The sequence below is a fragment of the Tripterygium wilfordii genome, chromosome 6 (genome assembly GCF_013401445.1).
Source record: "Tripterygium wilfordii isolate XIE 37 chromosome 6, ASM1340144v1, whole genome shotgun sequence".
Lineage (NCBI taxonomy): Eukaryota > Viridiplantae > Streptophyta > Magnoliopsida > Celastrales > Celastraceae > Tripterygium > Tripterygium wilfordii.
In genome coordinates, this window is record NC_052237.1 from 3484902 (window position 1) to 3509361 (window position 24460).

Genomic DNA, 24460 nt, shown 5'->3' on the forward strand with positions numbered 1-24460 from the left:
CTTCATGTTCAAACACTTGAACCACTCAAGTTTCAAGTTAAAGTTACTACTAAATCATCAAACCCTCTCTCTCTCTCTCTCTCTCTACCTAAGTAGACTTGAAGATTGACTCTTCACAGCTTAAAATAGAAGTCTGTTCATTTGTTGGTTGGTGGTGAATGTTTATCCACAACATTTACATGCAACCCCCATTTAGTCACCTAATTTTGCTTCATGTACTTGTATCTAATGTGTAAAGAAGTGAAGTGAAATTTACTTGTTCTGCTTCAAGAAATTCAACATAATTGGTGGACATAACATCATGCAGTAAATGTTCTGTTCAAAGATTTTAATGCAGATAGGTTGTGGGTCCTTGCATTGCATTTAGGAGTAACATACATCTCCAACTTATTCTGAAAGGACACTTTGCTTCTCAATAAGAGGATGTTGTAATAAGTAATGTTTACTTGTCAATTCAAGTCAACTGCAGAGAAAATCCTAGTTTTCTTATTCCAACTTAGCTTAATGGGGACTCTATTATGAGTTTCTGTTGGCACTTGGTAAGAAAGAAAGAACAATGTCCATCCATTTGTTTATATTACTACAAACCAATGTCATGAAGAAGACCAATTCCAAAATCTAAGACAACCCACAAACTGAATCAATTAATTTATTTTCTTTCATTTTCCGGACAAGAATTGTTCCAAATTGCAATGAGTAGCAAAGAAAAACTGACTTTTTGGAGGTGATCAAATTCTTTGGGTGGTGAAGCTTTGGGGTGCTTGCTTTCATTGTTTTCACTCTGTTTTGTCAATTGTGTTGGCCACCTTGAGGACAACAACAAAGTATCCTTTACTACAAGGATGTTTTTTTACATGAATTTACTTGCTTACCCACAAAAAAAAAAAACATCACTTTAATTTAAAAGCTTCTTCTTTAAAGATCTATAGATATAATAGCTCTATAAATACCAAACCACTTGAATATTTTACCCTTTCTGTTGAAAAAATATGAATGTAAAGGCATGAAATTTGACTTATCAATTTACAATAAAACCTAATACGCGCAATTTACGCAAGATGTTTTGTTTTTCTCTTAAGAAATATATCCCAAACTATTACCCAACCGCTCTTGAATACAAGTAGTCCCATCTCACATGCACTACATTCTTGAGTTTCGCAACTCAAACACATTAAAGATATTGTCTGCTTTGTGCCACGTGCTCACACGAATTTGTTATTCATGAGTCATCGCATTAGTATTTAGACCCATAAAAAGTAAAAACGCCATCTATAATGTGAGAGAAGTTGTATTTTACTTATAAACAATTTGATTGAGTTATGTCAGTTTGATATGTCAATGTCTATTTTACATCACATTATTCAGTACATTCTTGCTATTTCACATACTCATCATATGCTTTTTTAAATATAAATACAGTTATAGAACGGGACAATAAATGTGTACCAGAAGTGACGCTACAAACTTCCAACCAAACAGAAACTACTGATAAACATTGGGAAAGAAAGAAAAAAAAACCCACAATTTTTTTTTTGATAAATCCACATAAGAATAAGCAACAGAAATTAGACTTTTATTTATTGAGTTAGAGAAATGTATCAGTTCCCACCCAAGCACATACATCCAGTTCCCAGGTAGCAGAAAGCTCCTCTGAACTTTTCTTTCAGAACTTGCCTGCAGGCTTCTGTACATCTTGGGATTGTGCATGGATTCATGGGTATACCAATTACACGCTCAGCTGTGCTGTGCCCAATTGACATGAAAACCAGTCCAACAAGAACAAACACCAATGCAAATGCCATGGCTCCTCTACCCTCCATATTGTACAATTGGATCTTCTTAGTTTCTTCCTAGTTTGAGATATTTGATTATTCTTTGCAATGGTTCTGTATATATAGTTGTAACTTAAGAAGTCAAAATAAATTTGAATTTGGAAATTAAATAAGATATATACTATAATAAATAGCAATAAGTTTACATTCAATTGCAAACGATATACTATAATAAGCTTATAATATTTGAAAAGATTACCCATATTTGATAATTCTTTGCAATGGGTACATATATATATATATATATATATATATACACACACACACACAAAAAAAAAAAATAGGGACTACAACTATTAGTTATAGCTTAAGAAATCAACATAAATCTAAATTTAGGAAATCATAAAATTTGGTAAATTCAATATCTTCCTAAAAATGGCAATAAATCAAGTCGTTTCTAAATTCAATTGCAAACGATATACTATATAAAAAAACTATAATATATGAAAAGATTACCGATATTTACTTATTCTTTGCAACACAAAAAAGTAGGGATTACAACTATTAATCGTATCTTAAGAAATCAAAATAAATCTAAATCTAGAAAATAAAAAAAATGGTAGATACAATAAATAAATTCATTTATAAATTCAATTGCAAAATGCAAACGACATACTATAATAAACCTATAATTTATGAAAGATTACCGATATATGATTATTTGGGTTTTGTGTGTATGTACACACACAAAACTAGGGATTACAACCATTAGCTGTATCTTAAGAAATCAAAATAAATCTAAATTTAGAAAATCAAAAAAAAATAAAAATGGTACATTCAATATCTTCCTAAAAATGGCAATAAATGAAGTCATTTTTAAATTCAATTGCAAACGATATACTATAATAAACGTATAATATATGAAAAGATTACCGATATTTGATTATTCTTTGCAATGGATTTTGTGTGTATAAATATGCACACACAAAAATAGGGATTACAACGATATTCTATGCAATGGGTTTTGTATATATATATATTTATGTACACACAAAATGTGGATTACAATTACTATTAGCTTGTTTAGTCGTGGGTAGACGCTTTGCCTAATACTTAGATAAGCGAGCTTACAAGATAAGCTCAAAAAAAAGGATTCAAGTTGAGACTTATTTTGGAGTTTTTTTTTTAAAAAATTTCTTTTATTGAAATAATATTATATATAATATTATTAAGTTTTTAAATATTAATTTTAATTTTATTTATATAAAAGTATCTTTTAATTTATAAGTTTAAACGAAAAATTAAATTTAATAGAAGATATTTTCAATAAAAATTAAAAAATTTATCAATTGTAAAATAACAAACTATAATGATTTATACAATTATCATTTTTAAAATTTTTTATTATATCTTTTAAATTAAACTTAAATATATTTTTTCACCGTTTGTAAACTAACATCAGTTATGAATTTCACTAAACATCCCGACAAATTTCATCAAACAAGCGTTTATAAACTAGCGTCAACTATAAATTTCACCAAACACCCGATAGACAACTTATAAGCTAACTTATTTTTCACAACTTATAAGTTAGTTTATTTGGACAACAAATAAGTTCAGCTAAACAAAGCGTAACTATACCTTAAGAAATCAAAATAAATCTGCACGCAAAAAAATAGGGATTACAATTATTAGTTGTATCTTAAAAAATCAAAACAAATTTTTAAAAAATTAGAATAAAATTGGTAAGTACAATATCTTTTCAAAAAATGAGAACAAATAAAGACGATTCTACATTTATTGCAAACAAATATACTATATAATCAATGAAAAGATTACTTTATTTTAACATCCGAAGTAGGGTTAGGGTGTAACTGAATTACATAACCATGCAATTAGAATTTCGAAGAAAAAGTAATCAAATGGGAAAAATTTTGGTTTCAGTCAACCCAATGCCTTACGCTCTGGTTGGAAACTACCCATCCCATATGTGACAAGCATAATGCTCTAGTTACTGATCTAGAGTTCCTTATCATAGTACAATGAAGGGGAAAAATGACACGTCTAGCACTACTGCACCTGCATGAACATTGTAAAGAAAATACACAGAAGTCTTTTCCTGATCTCAAGCTAGCCATAACATCAGAAATATTTCTTGAGTTACTGCTTCAGACTTAGATCACCCCACTCAACGTTGTATCTATATGCAAGACGATGAGCACCGACAGGACCCCGACTCCCATACGGGTAATATTCCGGCACAATCTTCTTGTCCTCAAGCTCCTTTAGTACTGGAGTGAAGAGTGACCAAGCAGCATCAAGTTCATCACTACGAATAAACAACCTCCTCTCTCCTTCGATAGCATCGAGGAGGAGCCTTTCGTATGCATCAGGAATCTCCTTTGCGTACCTGCAGAGGACACATTCGTTGAGCTTTGTTGGAATCAAAACCGTTACAAGATGGAGCAACATGAATCGAGTAAGAAATCTTTATAAAAAAAGGCCAAGATGAGCAATTTTTGCTCACAATCATGAGTGTCAACATACATTCTATGTTGTTGCCATTTGTTGTGAGCTTATACCAGAACCGCTCTCTCACATAGAACTTATAAAATATTAATGCATTCATGGGTAAATGAATAGATCTCAAAACAAGAAGTAAGAACTTTTGAAGGTATGATATCGAGTGCTTGATTATATAGTATCCAAGAGGAATTAACTTTACCTTGCTGCATAGTGAAGATTTAGATGACTGCGATCCAATCTCATTCCCAGGCCAGGGACTTTGTTATTGATCTTCAAATAGATAGCTTCATCTGGCTGCACTCGTATCACAAGCTCATTTGTGTCTCGATCAAGATCTGGTCCGTTACTTCGATTATACAGATTGCCGGGAACATGCCTGAACTGTACTCGTATCTCAGCCCTGATAAAATAGAATTAACTCATAGAATGTAAAAATCCTCGAATCTCAAAATATTAAATTTGTGAAAGTAAGACATTAGTTTCAGACTTCCAGGTACCCCTTATTATGTAATGCTTTGCCAGCTTTCATAAGAAAGGGCACCCCATCCCATCTTGCATTGTTTATGAATAGGGCAGCTGCTGCAAATGTTGGAGTTAGACTGTCTTTTGGCACAGTTTTGTCATCGGTGTAGCCCGGGTAAGTAACTCCTCCTTTAGTGTGACTCTTGTATTGTCCTATAACAACATCTTTAAGTTCTATAGGCTTCATTGAACGTAAAACCTTGACCTAAAAACCAGCAAGCATTTGTGATTATCAAAAGAAAGGATCATAAAGTTAGTGTCTTGAAGTATTCAGAATCTAAATATTAGGAGAAACCTTCTCATTTCTGATGTCTTCTGCATCCAAACTGACGGGTGTCTCCATGGCAAAGAGAGCTAGAATTTGAAGCAGATGATTCTGCATTATATCTCTTATTATCCCGTAATTGTCAAAGTACCTAAATTCAACCAAAAACAAGGACGATCAGTATTATCATCTTTGCAAGAGACTGAAATTCATGTCTTAATTTGGTAAAGGAAATTACCCTCCCCTTCCTTCAGTGCCAAAGTCTTCAGAGAAAAGAAACTGGACATTCCTTATATACTGCCTTGACCACAAGGGTTCAAAAATTAGATTGGAGAAGCGAAGAACCGAAAGATTTTCCACAAGCTCTTTTCCCAGGTAATGGTCTATCCTGTGGAAAGAATATCCATCGATCAGATTCCAAAATTGATTATGTGCATAATACATACCAATTACACGAGAAACCCAACCTGAATATCTGATCCTCTTCCAGATACTGCTTGAGACCTTTCGTCAAAGCAGCGGAAGTTTCTGAGTCCCGACCAAATGGTTTTTCCACAATGACCCGTGTCCACCCAATGGCAGATGAAGCCGACGAGCTGGCACATCTTACAGCACTTATAAATATATTAGGAGGCACTGACAGATAAAAGAGCCGATTAGCAGTCCTTCCACCCTACAAAATCAGTTCTTATCAGCAAAAGAACAAGGATATAAACGATATAAAATTGTAAGTTCATTGGTATGGTTCTGACCAAGTAGATCAAGTAATGAAAGGTGACAGCAGCATAAAGGAAGAATTTCCCCATTTATAGTAGTACAAAGTGTGTGATGCATGGAAGAAACTTTATTCATTGCTTTTCAACAGAAACTACAGCTCCCAAATTTGATGCTTGCACACAATTAACTGAGGCAATATATGACGTCCCAGACAAACAATTATTCAGGCTCTCCGATTAACACATAAATTTACTAATTTCTACACATAAATTTACCAATATTTCCATTTCTTTACTTTCTCTCACCATACATAGCATGACGATAACAACTGGCTGATGTTAAGTATAACAAATTTTTTTCAAAAGCATAAGTATACTAAATTGATAGCATGCAACTAAAATATCAATTCTTCAACCGTTGGAAATTTCAATGCGCTAAATCTACTTCGCATATAAATGAATAAAACTCCGCTTAAAGGGGGAAAAATGGTAATGACATGGAATAAATATAGAGAATGTAATACTGCATCATAATGAAGATATTCACTACAGCTAAATCATAGTTTAAAATAAGCTCGTAGGCCATCATCTCAAGCTTCTTGTACTATCATCGAGTTAGTACTTGCCTATAAAAGTGAGAAAAATTATATCGCATGCCCTGTTTTGTCGATGGATTTTGGTATTAGCATTAGAACAATGTTCATTTGCATTAATATAAATCCAAAATCACAGTCTCATAAGTCATAACTAGCATAAAAAATGTTGCAAGTGTCAAACATTCTTTGGACCACTCCTTTATTACCTCGTGCTCCTTCAGCTTCTTGTCTAGCTCTGCAAAATTTTCCTCTGAATCATACTGGCCTGAATGGTAAAAACATCTTTTGAGAAATTGGTCCATTTTTTCGCTGCAGTTCTCCCTGATATTCCAGAAAAAGAAAATCATTTGTGAATTGTGACTAAACACCAGTTGCAAACAGTGTCCTCAAAAGAATTAATAGAAACAGATGCCACAAAGCTTCAAGACACAGAAAAACAGCAAAGAGGATAAATAAATAGCTGGGGTCACCTCTTATCAATTCTGCAAGTAAGGGTCTTGCTGACCATGTTTCTAAGTTCTGCATCAGTCATCTTACTCCGCGCATAACCATACACGGTAAAGTGCTGCAACCAAATAGGTCTACACATTTTACAAAAATGTTGACAACAACTAAAGGTAAAATTTTATTTTCAGTTTCAATAGGATAGAGTGTGAAGACCTCAGGGAGACAATCCTCATAGTAGAGTGCAAAAAGAGCAGGAAATATCTTCTTTTTGGCAAGGTCCCCAGATGCTCCCACCACAGTTATACTAACGGTGGACTTATTTTCATTGCAATCAAAACGAGCTGCATCATTAAGTTCCTTAGGAGTAGGCGTTAACGACAACAACTCATCTGTGATTTGATTGGAATGAGATCCCTTTGCAGTTGGGTTTACTTTTGTCGCCACTGCACCTATACAAATCACCAATAAAACACAGCAAAACAAGGGGACAACTTCTAAGACACATAATTCTTGATAAATTTCACTACTTTTTGCTCTTATGTAACCTCCATTACCCAGCCAGATAATTCTACCAAGTCCTGTCAATTAACGGTTTGTCCATAGATGTTTATTACATATTGTCAAATGACCAAAAGAAAGGAAAAAAATTAAAAATTGATGCTTATGTATCATCATATTCATCCACCCAGATATCAGGTAAATCATTAGAGAATTCAAAAACAAAGTCCAAAAAAAATAAAATCAATAGAACCCACTAATGTAAGAATTAGCTGGAAAAGAAATTGACGCAATCAAAAACCCAGAAATGAAAACGAAAGACAACAAGAACAAAACTAACCATCTTGCGTAAGAATCACATTTTGATGGGAATCTCCATGAGATTGTAGAGACACCTTAACAGGGCTCAAACCCCGTCCACCAAACAATGAACAGAATCCAATGCTCCGATTCTCCCACTTCGTAGACGGGCATAAAGAATATGAATATGAATACGAACGACAATGCGTAGAAGTATAAGAAACGCTCCCCATCTACCTCTCTTTCTCTTTCTCAATCTATCGATCCCCTGTATTTCCCTAGCGTCTTCTGTGACTCTGTGAGTCAATTGAAGAATAAGAAGTTTTGAGGGTTAAAGAGATTGAAGGAGAGGGAGGGGACAAAGAAGGGTTGGTTGAACTTCGGAGACACCGAGGGGTTAAGCCTTTGAGATCTCCGAAAGGCTGCTCAATGTCTTGCCAACACAGTCTTTGCACAAACAGAGGACAAAACAAATACTACTCTTTTAATTATGTTGTTATTACAATAATCGGATTCTTTTTAGATTAATACCTATTTTAGTCATGGTGCTCATCGATAATGAAATTAATTAATAAAATGCGAGCCCAACAGTACTGGGGTAATTGACCAGCTAGTCAGGCCCAATATTCTATGGGCTCCTTTTCATACAAGTCTGGCCTTTTATCGGGCCTTAACAATTGCTCAGCATAAGCCCATAGAAAGCCCAAGTTAGTCTTTGTAGAATTCGTTTACTTAAAAGGCCTACGGGAATGGGACTAGTCCAGTGAACTGATGCGGCCCATTTTGCAGGATCATGAGCCAAGTTGTTACCTCACCTATGAATCTTCACGGCTTGTCAGTCTTCAAAACGATGAAAATTGTCCATTAAAAAAAGGGACACGTAGAGGTCCTAGAGGAGCCGATGCAAGTCTCTTTTTTGCTTCTTTTTTTTTATAAGCAAAGAAAAAAGATGAGAATAGTGTAACACGTGGACTTCTCAGGAGGTCACACGTCCTAGTACTATTTTTGGTCAAACACCTTTTAACTTCGAAGTTCTGATGAGATCCGATAGATTAGTGCTGGTATCATCGCATCCTTCTTTTTTCGTCTTTTAAAATGTTTACCCACAAAATAGGATAAATGAGAGGGTTTTACATGATGAGATGTACTCGAATGTTGTAACCCTATATATCCATTGTTTTGATATAGACTGCATGTTAGGTATGTATTAGCTAATTTTGGAAGAGTAAGAGGAAGAGAGTTTTAAGTGACCATCTACATAACTTGTTCATGGCGTCCATTATGATCTCTTAGAAGCTAAGGAAAGCATATCAGGCATGCATGAATTGACATGGTCAGACAGTCAAATGTATATTATTGGACCTGAAAAGGCTCCAGAATCTAAGGCTATATGCCCTTCCTTTATAATTGTCTTCTGTCTCTCCTGACTTTCTCTTCAATTCAGCTAATAAAGAAAAGAAAATAATATTATATTAGTCGGGTTTTACTTTACATATATATATATATACACCAAAGTCGAAGTTTTCTTTCTATATGGCTTTCCATATTGATCAATCCAATTTTATTATGGGTTTTTTTGGACATGAAAAAATAAATAGGAATGGACGTGATTTAGTGTCTGTGCACTATAGGGTGATAATACATTTATTGAAATAATTTACATTCAAAATAATTAACGAAAGCATGAAAAATATATGGAATTTAAGGCTTCTTGTTATTATTATTATTTTTTTCATCAGATACACATTAATTAATCATGTTGCCTCTTCTCTTTTGTTGCTTTATTATATATTTTTTTAAGGAAGGATATATATTGGGAATTCTCAAATTATTTACTTGGAAAGGTTAGGCTAATTAATTATATTAGGTAACTTTAATTTGCTGGATGTGAATTTTCATACTATTTTAAAATTTTTATTAAGATCTTTAGAACTTTTTTAACCTACCAAATCAAGAATTTACGTTTTTATTGATCAACATAATGTTTACATGAATTCGTTATATCACATTATATTTCATCATCATAACATGTGATGATCAGTACTACCCTATAGCTAGTTACAGATTATATATATAGATGAAAATATATCAATTTTAATTTAAATCTTTTACTCTGTAACTGTGAATTACAATTAATTAATCTTAATCATTCATGCCTTACAACAAACTAGTGATTTGGCTTCAAGCCATCTTTGCTTATTAACTCTTGCAATAAAAGCTTCAACCCTTCTGTTCAGTTCCTCAGTAGGCAATCCATGCTGCTCTTCACTATCATCATCTCTTTCTCTTTCTCTTCCCTTCTCTTTATCATCACCGTCATCAACAACAACAACTCCTCCTCCTCCTCCTCCTCCTCCTTCTTCCTCTTCTTCTTTCACATCTTCAAATGTTTCTTCAACTTCTAAATCTTCAGCTTCAACAATATTGCTCTCTTCAAGCTGCTGTGGCTTATTATCAACCACCACCACACTTTTCTCTCTCAAATTCAATTCCATCTTCCTCTTAACATACTCCTCATACATCTCATCACCACTTGAAGAAGAAGAAGATGATGATGACTTTGAATATTCTCCAAAAATAAGGAACCCAACAATCACATTAACCACTATGAACAAGCACTTAGGGTTAGCAAAAGAATACCAAAAAGAAGGGATGGTAGTGAACAAGAAATGCTTAATGAAAGCACCTTGAGATGGGAATAAACAAAGTAAAGAAGTACTACATGCCAATGCAATCACAGAATGAACAAGAATGTGATTGTAAGGAAACTGAGTAGTACTACTCTTCATGGGCTTGAGCTTTTCTGCCTTCATTGTATCCATTATAGTTGAAATGGGTGCAAGAAGGACAATAGCAATTGGTTAATTTTTGGAATTGATGGGGAGGTTATAGTTGTAGGAGAGATTTAGAGGAGTTTCATCTCATAACATCAAAACATGGAACAAGGAATAGAATTGTAAGGTGTGTTTATATAGTGAGAAAAAAAAGTAGTATTTTAGAGGATATTTTTTGTGGGATTCTTTGCACTATTTTACTTGTATATGTTTTTGTTTTTTGAAATGAGAAGTTGCTTTTTCATAAAGTTATGGCAGGTTGAGAATGTGTGACAGTGCTTTTGTTTCCATAGCCTCCTTTTTCTTTCCACCATCATATTGTTGATGGTTTTGTTAATTTTTATTTCCCATGAAATAAAATAAAAAAACTTGACAGAATAATATTGAGATCTTCAACTTGGGCAGACCACAGTTTTGGATGCAAGCTTAAAGTTAAAGCCAGCCGTGATATTTAAAACTTCTGTTAAAGAAAAGATTATAAAAAACGAAATTATATATATATATATATAAAAAGTTACATAAACGAATTCTAACCCATTAGTTTGGTAGCCCAACAGGTGTATTCTATTGATTTAATCAATGGAATAACTTCATTGTAAAAAATTTATTGTTTTAATATAGATTCCATTTTTTTTAAAAAAAACACAGTATATAATTCATTATTTTAGTTCTAAATCCATTGTTTTTGAAATTCCATTAAAAAAAATGGAATTAATATCCACCCGATAAAACTCATCGATAATGAATCTTGTTAGAAAGACTTTATGCTTTGATTCCGAATATGTAATTTTTTTAAAAATCTAACATGTATTTTGAGAGTTAAAACGTTTTAAAATTTCGTTTAGGAGACTTGGACTCTCATGAACTATCACTATATGAGCTATCTAGCCCTACTGATAAAATTATGTACTTATGTGCATGTAGAATAATATTAAAAAAAAACCCAATTGGTTATAAGTTTATTTGATATTTTTATGACCATTTCAATATTGGAGGAGGAGTAATGGCAGGTAAAAAGTAAAACAACCTAATTAATTTATTTCCATCATGTTTTATTGTATAACATTTTGAAATGTATTATATTAATTGCTATTGCTTCCTCCTTATGAATGAAGCATTAGAAGGGCCATGTGTTGAATGGAAATAAAAAGGAGTTTGTAAAGGAGATGGAGAGTAATTAACACCATTCAATGAGCCTTTACATTGAGGGATCATTGTCCAAAATAACTTTAGTTATTGTAACTAATGCATGCTTTTGTTTGTAAACTAATATCATTATATTCTTACACAAGTTTTTGATTAAATAATGTCATACAATTGTGTTAATTAAGGGGGGAGAACACAGCTGAGGTAATCAAGCATGCTCTCTTGATGGATTTACCTTAGACCTTAGTGGGAAGGTAGATAGTGATATGATGTCAAAGAGTCTTAATTTTTATGTGTGCTTTTACTTTTGATGGGGAGAAAAGAATAATGGTTTCTTAGATTCCCATCTAACAATAAAAGACTCACATTTTTTTTTCCCTTTCCATAGAGAAACATGAATGGAGTCCATGTGTTTTGAGATGAATGAAGCTTCATGGAAGGCTTTAAAGGTTAAAAAAAAAAGATGCATATAAAGGTTTAAAAAGTAGGTTAGGTATCAAAATGCATCACGTATTACATTTATGTAAGGGGAGAAAGAAATTATTATATTTATCCTAACGTATCTAACAATGTATTTATTTTTTAAAACAAAAATCAAATTCAATAGCGTTTAAAACATCTGAGTTTATACCTGATGGTGTATAATTATCATTTATTTTTCATGTTGAATTTGTTCTTTGTATCGAACAAAAAATACATCATTAAATTCGTTAGACTAAATCCTACACGTCTATTAATTTTATTTTGTATAGGGCCTTTTTCGCCCTTATAATTTCTTTTGAAAACTTGCTTAATTTATGGATATCATTAGAACACCACCAAAATAACTTGTTATTTTTCTTAAGAGAGAGTTTGTTTGAAATTTTTAAAAAAAAAATAAAAATACATGCATATTATATACTTATAAATTTATACAAATCCTACTCCTAAAAGAAAGAAGGGAAAGGCCAAAAACTAAAGGAATCTACCATTGAATTGATTGATCCAAGCATAAAGTACAACAGAATGGCAACCATTCCAGCTTCGACATAATGGTGCCCCAGCCAAATTGCAATCACCCTCACAGAACTGAACAGAAAACAACAAGAAAAGCCGGCAAAACTCTACTACAAATACTACAGGTTATGCTCAAGCTGCGGGGACAAGACCTTGCAAAAGAGTCGAAAGATGACCAAACCTCTAAGATGAATAAAAAGAATGCTATGCAATGATAGCATGTAATTCTCAAATGGAGAACAAGATTGCATGCCAAACATTGAAAAGTCAAAAAAAATAGAACTACTCCTCCTATTCAGCTTTCTAAGCCGCAAAACTGTAGAACTAATTCCCTCAAAGTACGGCAGCAACCTTCTCTTGGGAGATGAGGGCTGAAGGATGGGCAATCAAAGGCTCATAGTGATCAGCTCCAGCACCACACCAACCTACAATGCAGAACATTTGTAGCTATCGTCTGTCAGCGGACCAAGAACAACTGAGAAGCAATAACAATGGCAACATAAAATGATGAACAGTTTCTTTACCTGTTCCTTTCATAAATAGAAAGAAAGGAGGCTCGCAAATTTCACTCCTTGGACGATGAGGGAGAAAGAAAACACAATTTTCTTCATCAACCATTGCATCAGACCCATGGGCTTGCACCTGTAAATGTCAAATGGACACAAAGGAGGCTTTTTTTTCAGAACTGCTTTTATGAGGCCAAAAAATATTTAAATGCAAGTGTGTAAAAGTATCTACTCTCCAAAACTACATAAAATCTCACCCAAAAACACAACGGCTGTGGCTGAAACCTGCAGCATAATGATGCCAGGAAAAACAGAGGAGGGTATTACACACTAATGTCCAAAGAGGACAGTTGATGTGAGGGGCAGGTTGAAGATAAATAGGAAGAATATAGAGAATCCCTTCCCTGCAACCTACCCAACTTAATACACATAACATACATTATAATCTCCTTATGGATGCCTTTAGGCATTTCTGGTTAAGCAGGTAGCTATTCATGATCATCATACATTTTCACAACAAAAATTCATCTTTAGAGATCCTTCTTCAAGACTGCAGTTCCATTATTCAAGTAAGGAGGCATCATCAACCCAAATAACTCAAAACCGTCAATTAACAACATGAAATCTAATAGTATTCTTGACGTTATTTCTCGTAAACAAACATCATACATATTGTCAAAGAGGCTTCCAGGTGGTTATTCATTACATATTATCATATCCTGTAAAACCAAATCTCACAGGTAGACAATAGTTTCCTTTTTTTTCTTCAAATGCACACAAATAGACAACAATTTTGTGCTGCTTAGCCAAGAGCATCCGTATAAAAAGATAAATAACTTGATGCATTTGAAATTTGAAAAGAAAAATGAACAAAATCAGACCATCAGATCACTAATACTAATCAGACAGTTAGAACATAGAACACAAAAGCTTCTTACGGTCTTACCACATAAATCTCTCGCTTGAATTCTGTAGCAAGACACTCAATAGCTATATCATCTCCAAAAGCTGCAGCATGGCCTTCTCTATTCTCATCTACGGATAATAAACCATCCTCAGTATACTGCAAAGAGATGATATCATGTTCATCATCAAGTGAACCGGAGATCAACATGTATTTCGCCCAACTGAAGCCATCTGTCACTGGACTACATCTCTCTTTGTAAATAGACTCCGCGGCCAATTCTCTACAATCAGAAAAACAAGTAATAAGGAAAAAGCAAAACCAAAGCCTAAAACAATCTACAATCACGCACACACTCCATTTTTCAAGCATTACTATTCTGTTGAAATCTCTCGGCAGAAAGGAGCACCACCAGTGAAGAGAATAACAATGAAGTCCCAATAAGTTCCATACAATCATAAAAAAAGTTAGATAAGTGCCATATATCGTCATAAAACGCAAGGAATTTTCAGACTTGAAGCTTTTGTTTAGTTAAAACCCGAAAGATTATCTCCAATAAGAAACAAGGGAAGAAAAGCTCAGCTTAAGGATGACCCATACATTTACACTTGAGAGCGACGAAGAGAGTATTATTGGATCTCTCAAGACGATTAAAAGATCCAAGATTTTCTGTGGATTTCAATATATATATATACTGTATATCTCCAACGACAATTTCTCGGCAATGATACAAGCAACATTTCCAACGTGAAGAGAAACCCAGACTATAACCATAAGCATGGATCCGGATCCGGATCTATATCATGAAAGAAAGAAGAGAGAACAAAGCACAAAATTTATACCTTTGCATCCCAAGCTGGACGAGCTCGTCGATGGCCGAATCTAGGGCAAGACGATCGTCCTTCTTGGCCAGGAGCTTCACCTCCTGTACCACGTGGACTCCCCATCCATTCTTCAGATCCGGCGAGTACATATGCCCAATCACCTCATTAATCACGCCTTTGTCCTGCTCGCTCGCCGATCCAAAATCTTCTGTGAACCGGTGCACAGTCCTCCGCCGGAGCTCCCGCGCGTCGATACCACACGCCAACGCCCTCTGAGACGCAGTGAACAGACAATTCCCGTCCGACGACACCTCGCCACCATGGGAGAGCCGGAAAACGACCGGAGAGGAATCTTGATCTCCGGGGCGCTTCCATAGCACACCCCTTGCATGCAGCCTTTGTAGACGCCGCCTCTGTTGGTCCTCAAGGCCAATTACGTCATCCCAAGAATCTTTAACAGCGATGGTGGCGGTAGTGGCAGCCGACTGGTCAACAAGATCAACAGCTTGGAGAGAAGAAGAATTCGGGTCTCGCCAATGGCCGGCCGGTGATGATGATGCTTGCAATGTCTCCGCTACCGCCGTTGAATCACAATAGAGCTTTCCCATTTCAATCCCTCTTTTTATTTATTATTATTATTTTTCCTTTTTATCAACCTTTCTCCTCCTCTTCAATGGAGAAATTGCAGAGAAGAGAGAGAGAGAGAGGGGAGAGGAGAGAGAAAGACAGGGAAGACTGGATTAACGGATAGATGTAACGACGCGGGAGTGTTTTGGACACGCGGCAATATCTGGAGGTCTCTAGGGGGCGGAGAATACTTTCTGACGAAGAGAGTGATGCTAACGTAAGCCTGTGGGGCCATCAACGGAAATCATGAGGCAGATTTATTATTTGCCAACTTGGCATTTGATTCACGCGATTCGGCGTTAGGTGAGCTGTGTCCTGTCTCTTTAATCACCCACTAAAACATTGACACGTATGAGAACGGGACCATTACTTCCCGATGGCCAATGAGGATTTGTCAATTATGAACTTCCACGTGCACGGCTCTTATGCCGACGTCGTTTGATAACGTTCGTGGCATATTTGTGAGCAACGGTCGAGTACTGACGTGGCATTATTCAAAGAAGTTGCCACTTTTATTTTTTGTAATTAATATTCTTAATTAAGGATTATATTTAATGATTATCAAAATAGTTAAATAATCAAGCAAATAAGATGAATTTCTCGAAGTTTTACCTTCGTATATTAAATGTGCTCTTTGTTTTATTAGGCCCATTAGTCTTAGGCTCAAAACCTACTATTAGGCCCATCGAAATAGATCATGAAACTCTCCTTACTATTAGGCTCATTCGAAATAGCTCATGAAACTCTCCTTACTATTAGGCGCAAATCCGGGTTGGGCTGGGCTTCATTTCGTTAATTCAAAATAGCGCATTAACTGACGTATTATTTCTATCGGGTGGGTCAATGTTATCCGACGATAAATCGGCTTGGTTTCTTGACACATGTAAAACGATTTTGCCTCCCACGTGTAGAAGTCATCCACGTGGCAATCTTTAGAACCTACACGTCAATCTACTCCCCATGACCGCTGCTGGAATGATTCCAGCAATTTCACCTCATCTCCACCATTAAATACATTAAGTGTAGGGTTGTCAAATCAATGTATTGTTGCATTGGATGGTGGAGATGTGATGAAATTACTGGAATAATTCCAGCCCCCCTATCCCTTCACTTAAGTTGCATTTATCAGTAAGAACAGCTCTTATTTCCTTGTTCATATTTTACTCTGTTTTTCACTTTCTTCCTCTCTTTGTTGGGATGTTTCATGCATATTATCGATTTATGTATTATTGGTCGTCTTCTTCTTTTTTGCCTTAATTGGGCTAAAAAGATGATAACGAATAGTTTTTTCAATCAAACTGATTAAATTCAGGCAAACCCAGTAAAATTGTAACTTGGATTCACATTCTGTGCATGTTTCAAGATCGTTGTGTTGATATAATGTCAGCTGCAACACTACCAGTGGCTCCTACAACAGAGCCAGCAGACACATCCACTTCAGATAATCACACAAAGCCCCAACAACACAAGCCACTCCACAATCAACGCTAAGAAGAATTAGCTGTGATGGGTTCATTGCTAGTAATTGAACTCCAACTGGTCGCCTTCATTATGGTATTCTCCGTGAGCGGCCTCGTCTCAGTCCTTGACATAGCATTCCCAATTTTCATGTCAGCATATCTCGTAGCCTTGTCGCGCTTCGCCTTCCCCGCGCACGATAGGGGCTCATCTGGGTCTCGAGAGATCTTCCAAGGTAGCAAGTTGTTCAGGCTGTATGTGGTTGTAGGAACAACAGTGGGGCTGTTCTTGCCTTTGGCTTATGTATTGGGTGGATTTGCGAGGGGCGATGATCAAGCTGTCCGATCCGCAACGCCTCACTTGTTCTTGCTTTCGTGCCAGATTCTTACCGAGAATGTTATAAGTGGATTGTCTCTGTTTTCGCCTCCGGTCAGGGCACTTGTTCCTCTGCTTTATACTGTCAGGAGGATCTTTGTGATCGTTGATTGGATCCAAGATGTTTGGCTCAACAAAACACTTCCCGCCAACGCAGAATTTAAGGTAGCATGAGAATGTGTCACAGTTACATCAGTTATGACAGGAATCCCAACAGTTAGTATATCAGTTATCCCAACTGTTGAATTGCACACACAAGATTTCATGTGCATCATTTCAAACCAGTAACTAGGATACCAATTAATTACTGGGATCTTTATCATTTTCGCAATTACGTTGGCTTTGTCAATGATCGTTTACTTTTGCTAATTATGTAATTTTTGCATAGCAACATTGATATTGATGTTAGGATGGTTAATTAATGATCATGCAGGACGTAGCATGGTTTTGGTTTGGGAGGATTCTAGCACTGGCCAATTTGGCATACTTCTCCATCAACCTTTTCGGGTTCTTGATTCCGCAGTTCCTTCCACGAGCGTTTGAGAGATATTTCAGAGAGAGGGATGAGATTCACTCCAAGATGGTGGAAGATAAGCGTTCTGCTGTGAACAACAAATCTCAGTCCACAGATAAGAAAATGGATTGAATGTGTGTTTGTTTACTTCTTTTTTTCCTTGCAAGTTTTTATTGTCTTGTAATGCACACTTAATTTTAGCTCTTAAAACATGTGTTAGATTGTGGTTGGGTTAATAGCATTTTTGGGTACTAAATAATCTTATCTAGTTCAACTCTGGAACTCATTTTTCAAACGTTTCAAGTTAAGTACTTAAATTTCAAATTTGTTTCAGTTTTCTCATTCGAACATATTTTTGTCATTTGGGGCAGTAAAATTATTGATGTGGCATAAACAATTATTTTATTTATATTTTAATTGATGTGACCATGGGTGACTTGGATATTTTATAAAAAAATAAACCCAAGAAAATAAAAACCTAAAAATCCAAATCTCTCCAATCTTCTTCCTTTCTAACGTGGGATTCACAAATACGCTACAATGGGTTCCCAAATCTCTCCATCTTCTTTTCGGACGGTGTCTTGTCTTTGTGACAATGGAGGTTTGACTCCTCTTCCATCTCCCGGGTTCACTTACTTTCTTAGTGTTTCAGCAGCTCGAAATGGATTAGTGGTTGGAGAGTTCCTGCAATCAACTTTATTTATTTATTCTGCACAACTTCTTTTCTTTTCCTTCATTATCGTCCTCGGTGATTTTGTGAGTTCCTTCTTTTGTTTCTTTTTTTTTTATTTGCCTGTGTTATTATATTTTTTAACGAATATCCAATTCACCAATCGACATTAGCAAAACCAATTGAATTTGACTTAAGTCACATTGGATGTTTGACTAATTGAAATAGTTGAAAACTGTCCGTGTGATGATTTTGGAACAAAAGTGAAATTTGGATACCAAACTTGAAACGTTTGAAAAATGAATTCTCAAATTGAATTAGATCAAATTATTCAATGTCCAAAAATATTATTAGCCCGATTGTAGTTTTTGAATTTGGAAGTTGATATGTATACGACCAGCTATTTTTCCCTTTGACTTTGAGTCACATGTTTTACGAAGAAAATTGAATTTGGAATTCCTTGACCAAAAACAGAACATGGAATCTCCTCCCCTATTTGATTTCAATTTTTTTATTTTTTTTTTGGCCTTTTGAGGACAATGTACGACGAGAAAAGGGACCTTATGTTATCTGGCGAAGTCAAAATCAAAATCAAATCCAAAAAATATTTGTCATTTTGTTCACTTTATTCAGCTTAATTTGTCCTTTCAAAGAATTTTCTATTTCTATCAAACAAATTTGAGGGGAAAAAGGTTGAAACGTTGTGTCTTGGGAATCCACTTTTTAAAGAATGATTTGGTCATATAAAATTCACAAAATTTCTTCTAAGTGAAATAAATATAACATGACATTGATCTTAATAAGACTCTCCTCAAAGTTTTGAAAGAACAACGAGGGTCTTCTAAGTGTATTTTTCTTATAGAATAATTTATGGTATATTTTTATTTTGAAAATAATTTGGGTTGGGCTACAGCCCTCCTCTGTTCATAGGAATGGTAATGATAATGAGAATGAGAGTGGTAGTTGGAATGGGAATGGTAAGTGTGATGAGAATGATAAGTGGAATGGGAATGATAATGGGAATTGAAATGGAAATTAGAATGAAAATGAGAATGGTAATTGAAACAACCATTACAATGATACGTTTAATTGGGTCCAGAATATTAATAGTAATGATGGATTACATCGTGTTTATATATATATATATATATATATATGACTGAAGTATTCTTATATATTTATGTATTTTCTCTCTTCATAAATAAATCATGATTAAATAATATTTTGGATGACCTACAATTGAAATAAAACATATAATATAATATTCAGAAAATTTAGGAGGATTATTGTACTATTAGAAATTTAAGATTAGTACCTTTTTTTTATTAAAATTAGTACTATTGAATTATATAACTCTCCTTCAATCAAGATAAATTGGCCGAATCACGTGAAACCAAATTAAAATATTATTGAATTATAAAATTATATAGTATATTAGTATATTTATTTTTAGACATTTTAAAAAAAAATATTTGAACCATTATTACACAATATAAGACCTTAAAACAATATTTATAAAAATGGTATGATAATAAAAAGCCTATAGTTGACTATTCTCAAAAGAATAGTAGGAGGTGAGAATGACCATCACATACACTAAGGAAACTACCATTTCCATTATCATTGTTTTTGAAACCAACCAAACAATGATACAATGACTCAAGGGTGTATCCAAATGTACCAGAGAATGAGAATGGTCATTACAATAATGCATTTTATTGCATTAAAAATACTGATATTAATGATTGATTAATGTAATGTTCATTATTATTCATTGATCTAACGGTGTACCAAACGTGCTATTTTCCTCAATGACCCAAATTCATCTCATACACAACTTGATACAACAATAATGCGATGATTTTTCCCTTCATGAGTAAGAAATTGAAGATATAGATGAATTTATCAACCGTTGTGCCAAGCACGCGCTCTTTTCGTTCAGAACCTGTTTCCTTGGCATTCGTGAAAAAAAAAACGTTATAAATACAAATAGATATACAAGGTCCGTTTAAGAGTGTGTTGTATTTTGTGATTTAATAAATACTAAGCATTGACCAATACATATGCTTACCTTTCTATCTTGCTTATTAAGTAATTTAATAATGGAAACAAAAAATAAATAAGAAAAATTTTAAAAAATATAAATAAAAAAGGTTGTTGAAGAAAAGAAACCCTACTAACTGTGAGAATCATTCACACAGAGACCCAAAGCCAAACATGAAGGTAAAGAAAAAAGGAGGCAAGGTATTCCCTTCTGCTTCTTCTTCTTCCTCCTCCTCTGTCAGTGGAACACGAGGAGGAGGAGAAAGAGATGTTCTTTCAGTTTTGAAGCTTCTTCCTGCAGCTATTCTTGCTCTCGTTTCAATCCTCTGTTTCGAGGACCGTGAAGTCCTTGCTTACATGATTACTCGTTCCATCAACCCTTCACCTTCAATACTCCCAAACAAGCCTATAAAGAGATCAAATCACAACAACAAGAGCAAAAGCAACCCAAGTGGCGGTGGCGTTAAAGGACATAAGCCGCCGGTTTTTGACTGTGATTGCTTCCATTGCTACACAAATTACTGGCATCGTTGGAACTTTTCCCCGAATCGGGACTTGATTGAGGAGGCGATTGAGGCATTCGAAGAACATTTGTCCAACGATGAAAAATCAAGGAAGTCCGGCAAGAGGCGCGACAAGGCTAATCGCCGGAACGGTGAGAAGCCACTGATGAGCCCTGTTCATGAGACTGATAAACCAACGTCTCCCTCTCCTACGGAAAATGTGTTGTATCCAATTACATCCTCTGAGACTGTGGTTACTGGATCGGCTGCGATGGTGCATTCTCCGGGGAGCACCCACAAAGGTTTTGCTAGGAAGGTGTTGCCGGACTTGTTAGGGTTACTGAATTCCCGTTTATGGAGTCTTTGGAATCCAAATGGTTGAGTTATTGATTGAGAAATGAAAATAAAACATTTTTCGAGCCCAGAAAATAAATAAAAGTATTTTGTTATGGGTAGATTTTCGCTGTCATAAGTTTCAATCTCCTGCCGGCAGGAAGTCATTTTCTCGGCGGTGAACATTGTTTGGCTGCTTTTCCTGGAAAAAATTTGATGTAATATATGTTGGTGATTTGTTCTTATTAATTGCTTTGGAAATAAGATTCTAAGATTGATTGCTGAGTGCTGATTAGGTGGAGAAGGATAGATATTTTGAGTGGGACAAGTGGGGAATCATATAATAGCATGCCATTGACCGACACCAAAGTGTGTGTGTACTTACCCCAAGTGTAGGGTATCGTCAAGTAATAAACCGGTGAGTCCGGTATCGATCCACGAGGAAGCAATGCAAATTTGAAGTGAATGATATGCAAATAACTAGCTAACACTAATAAACACAATGAATATCAAATAAAAGCAAGTAAAAGAAATGGGCCGAATGACTCGGTAGCATGAGCGATTTTGTGATCAAAGTAAGCACAAATTGGACTTAAAACAATTAATTAAAAACCTAGTCTCTAATCCGTCCCGGTGGTTACTCGGTTCTCATACTCAAGGTATCATTGCAAACACACACAACCATACACAATGCATTGTGTGATACTATCAATCATGCATATGCAAAGAGAATTGGGATATAAGACTTCAATTCATACATGTAGGCCATCGGGTCTCTTAATCTACGATGAACGCAAAGGGATAAGCACCTAATATTATGGATTAATGTTCCCCCTTGGGGCTCGGCTTGGCTAACACCCTAGTTTCACACTCAAAGATCAATTAACCATAACTCTCCCATGCACATTCCTAAATTAACCCAAAACCCCATCATCAATACACATAATTAATAGCTATGCAATGGAAAACTCAATTAATTAAGGAAATCATGCAATGGATTTAACAATTCTCAATCTAACACATTAGATGCAATCCCTAGACTAGACAATCCAAGAATACAATCAAATATGTCATTCTCATATATCCAATCACACAACTATCACGAAATTAAAAGAGAAGGATCGAAACTACGACCCTTTGAGCATACCTTGAGTAATCGAAACCTTGCATCCACCTTTCGGGATTAGAAACTAGAGAAGAGAACTACCCACTCATGATTGTTGCAATAAACATCCAATCTATTGTCATCTAAATCAGAGTTTATACAAAATCAAGAGAAAGCACCAAAAAACAACAAAGAAAACTTAGAGAGAGAAACTAGATCTACACTACTCCTATGGTGGCTTCATCTTGGAGAAGTCAATGAATAAATATTAAATCTCAACCTTGCAATATGTAGCCGTTGCACTTGCATTATTTTCCAAGTCTAGCTTTGCAAGATTTGAGTTGTCATGTGCACTTGCAGCCATCTTTGACCATTTGATTAAACTTGCACCAAATCTTGACCTTGGTATCTCCAACAATTTTGTCATCTTTGACCATTTGATCAAACTTGCACCAAATCTTGGCATTGGTATCTCCAACAATTTCCTTTTAAATGTGTAGAACTTGCAGCCATCTTTGACTCCAAAAATCAAGTAAGATCTTCTTTTAAGTCAAAAATTGCAAGCAAGAATGTTGTCTTATGCACAACCATTGGATTCACCTTTAAATGATCATCTTAACCCTTCAAGTCTTGTTGTAATCTAATCCATTCATAAAACAATTCAATCTCGGCCATAGATTAGTGTACCGTTGGAGCTTGTAGTCTTCAAGAATATCTTCATAATCTAAGTCCCGACACCTCACAGCAAAAAGTGCCCAAAAAGTGCTCCAACTTGCCCAATTCAGTCATTTAAGCCCGATTTCCTGCAGAACCAACGGGAAACATGTATAAGGGTAAAATTACTTTATTTAAACACAAATGAATTACTATAAGCACTAGAACCTCCTAATTAGATAGTATTAGGACCTCAAAATAGAGGTCCGGTCACACCCCCCAACTTAGACGTTGCTAGTCCCTAGCAATGCAAACACTTCTAAAACTAAAATTTGCTAAATAAAATCCTAACTCACTGACGTAGGCATCACGGTTGCATTTAGCGCATGCAACAAGCCTTTAAACCCCTAGGTCACCCTAGTGGACGAGTTGTAGTCTCGTGAGGGCTTATCAGAGCGATACCCACAAACACTTACCAAGGGATCCACTATTACTTTGAAAGCACCATAAATTATTCTTAAGTTCTCACATGCAAGAAATAGAGCTAATCCCCCAATTCCCCTGCTAGTCGAAAACATGCAAACTCTTTGGAAAATCAATCTCAATCCCCTTAAAAATGACCAAGAACATTTTATACTATGAAAAATATATGTGCAATCAAACTAGCAATCAAACTAGACAACTCAACACATTCACACAAGCAAAACCTTGTTATGGACCCTTTTGGTGTTCATAAATTCTCAATCCCAAATGTACACAAAAACATGAAATCATTGTGCTAAGTGAATGACTTACACAATTGAATTAAATGTATGTGTTTATGAAAGATAATTTTGGATGGGCATAGCTTTGAGAAAGAAATCACCTACAAGAGCAACTAATGCATTCACCAACTCACTTGCTTACCTTGGATCAAATTCATCAAAAGGTTAACTGGGTTGTAATGTGGTCATGGGACAAGGTAGGAAGAATTTGAATCTAGGTAACAAGTTGCAAGGTTAAGTTCAAACATGTGAGCTAAATTCTCATTTTGTCACCCCTTCCATTGTACCACAAATTCAAACACTTCTCATCCTTTACACACAAAGGATTAACTTTATTGCATACACCTTTTTTTTTTTTTTTTTTTTTTTTTTTTTTTGAATATAACATCATTTATACAACAACCCTCATAATTTTTTTTCTCATAATAAGGAGGGGTAATATCACTACCGATTTATTTTTCAAGCTCCTACTCAACCTTGCAACCAAAGATGGGAAATAGAAAATAGCTCACACAAGGCATGTAAGTGAAATCAAGAGGCTTAAAGAAATTTGGGGCTTATA

General features: G+C 35.1%; 4 protein-coding genes across 5 annotated transcripts; 2 read left to right on the plus strand and 2 right to left on the minus strand.

Annotated features, from left to right (window-relative positions):
- Positions 1 to 3585: 3585 nt before the first annotated feature.
- On the minus strand, positions 3586 to 8099 carry LOC120000248 (glucose-6-phosphate 1-dehydrogenase, chloroplastic-like). 2 transcript variants are annotated; one of them, XM_038848217.1, is made up of 10 exons: positions 7683 to 8099; positions 7058 to 7287; positions 6868 to 6962; positions 6604 to 6718; positions 5553 to 5758; positions 5324 to 5473; positions 5116 to 5236; positions 4796 to 5025; positions 4498 to 4698; positions 3586 to 4182 (listed from the first exon to the last, which is right to left on the minus strand). In XM_038848217.1, the coding sequence occupies exons 1-10, from the start codon at positions 7873 to 7875 to the stop codon at positions 3933 to 3935; spliced, it is 1791 nt and encodes a 596-aa protein (XP_038704145.1). In that variant the 5' UTR covers positions 7876 to 8099; the 3' UTR covers positions 3586 to 3932. The 2 variants fall into 2 exon arrangements, with proteins under 2 accessions (XP_038704145.1, XP_038704144.1); XM_038848216.1 differs by having other exon boundaries at positions 7058 to 7293; positions 7683 to 8098.
- A 4470-nt stretch (positions 8100 to 12569) lies between these two features.
- LOC120000249 lies at positions 12570 to 15607 on the minus strand. The gene is made up of 4 exons (XM_038848218.1): positions 14871 to 15607; positions 14071 to 14311; positions 13143 to 13260; positions 12570 to 13043 (listed from the first exon to the last, which is right to left on the minus strand). The coding sequence occupies exons 1-4, from the start codon at positions 15458 to 15460 to the stop codon at positions 12952 to 12954; spliced, it is 1041 nt and encodes a 346-aa protein (XP_038704146.1). The 5' UTR covers positions 15461 to 15607; the 3' UTR covers positions 12570 to 12951.
- Positions 15608 to 16985: 1378 nt separating this feature from the next.
- On the plus strand, positions 16986 to 17958 carry LOC120000608. The gene is made up of 2 exons (XM_038848732.1): positions 16986 to 17477; positions 17746 to 17958. The coding sequence occupies exons 1-2, from the start codon at positions 16986 to 16988 to the stop codon at positions 17956 to 17958; spliced, it is 705 nt and encodes a 234-aa protein (XP_038704660.1).
- Positions 17959 to 20670: 2712 nt separating this feature from the next.
- Positions 20671 to 21651, plus strand: LOC120000848. The gene has a single exon (XM_038849008.1). It carries the CDS (start codon positions 20714 to 20716, stop codon positions 21422 to 21424), a length of 711 nt encoding a protein of 236 aa, XP_038704936.1. The 5' UTR covers positions 20671 to 20713; the 3' UTR covers positions 21425 to 21651.
- Positions 21652 to 24460: the final 2809 nt, after the last annotated feature.

What these genes read in the sequence shown, in the direction of transcription:
- LOC120000249 (XM_038848218.1), bottom strand. Translation starts at nt 15,460, where the DNA reads ATGGGAAAGCTCTATTGTGATTCAACGGCGGTAGCGGAGACATTGCAA. An exon ending in GTCCAGCTTGGGATGCAAAG is followed by an intron (nt 14,312 to 14,870) that starts GTATAAATTTTG and finishes TTCTGATTGTAG; the next exon opens with AGAATTGGCCGCGGAGTCTA. An exon ending in TCTATTTATGAAAGGAACAG is followed by an intron (nt 13,044 to 13,142) that starts GTAAAGAAACTG and finishes TCTGCATTGTAG; the next exon opens with GTTGGTGTGGTGCTGGAGCT.
- LOC120000608 (XM_038848732.1), top strand. Translation starts at nt 16,986, where the DNA reads ATGGGTTCATTGCTAGTAATTGAACTCCAACTGGTCGCCTTCATTATG. An exon ending in CCGCCAACGCAGAATTTAAG is followed by an intron (nt 17,478 to 17,745) that starts GTAGCATGAGAA and finishes ATGATCATGCAG; the next exon opens with GACGTAGCATGGTTTTGGTT.
- LOC120000848 (XM_038849008.1), top strand. Translation starts at nt 20,714, where the DNA reads ATGAAGGTAAAGAAAAAAGGAGGCAAGGTATTCCCTTCTGCTTCTTCT.
- LOC120000248 (XM_038848216.1), bottom strand. Translation starts at nt 7,875, where the DNA reads ATGGGGAGCGTTTCTTATACTTCTACGCATTGTCGTTCGTATTCATAT. An exon ending in TGTGATTCTTACGCAAGATG is followed by an intron (nt 7,294 to 7,682) that starts GTTAGTTTTGTT and finishes TGATTTGTATAG; the next exon opens with GTGCAGTGGCGACAAAAGTA. An exon ending in ATGAGGATTGTCTCCCTGAG is followed by an intron (nt 6,963 to 7,057) that starts GTCTTCACACTC and finishes ATTTGGTTGCAG; the next exon opens with CACTTTACCGTGTATGGTTA.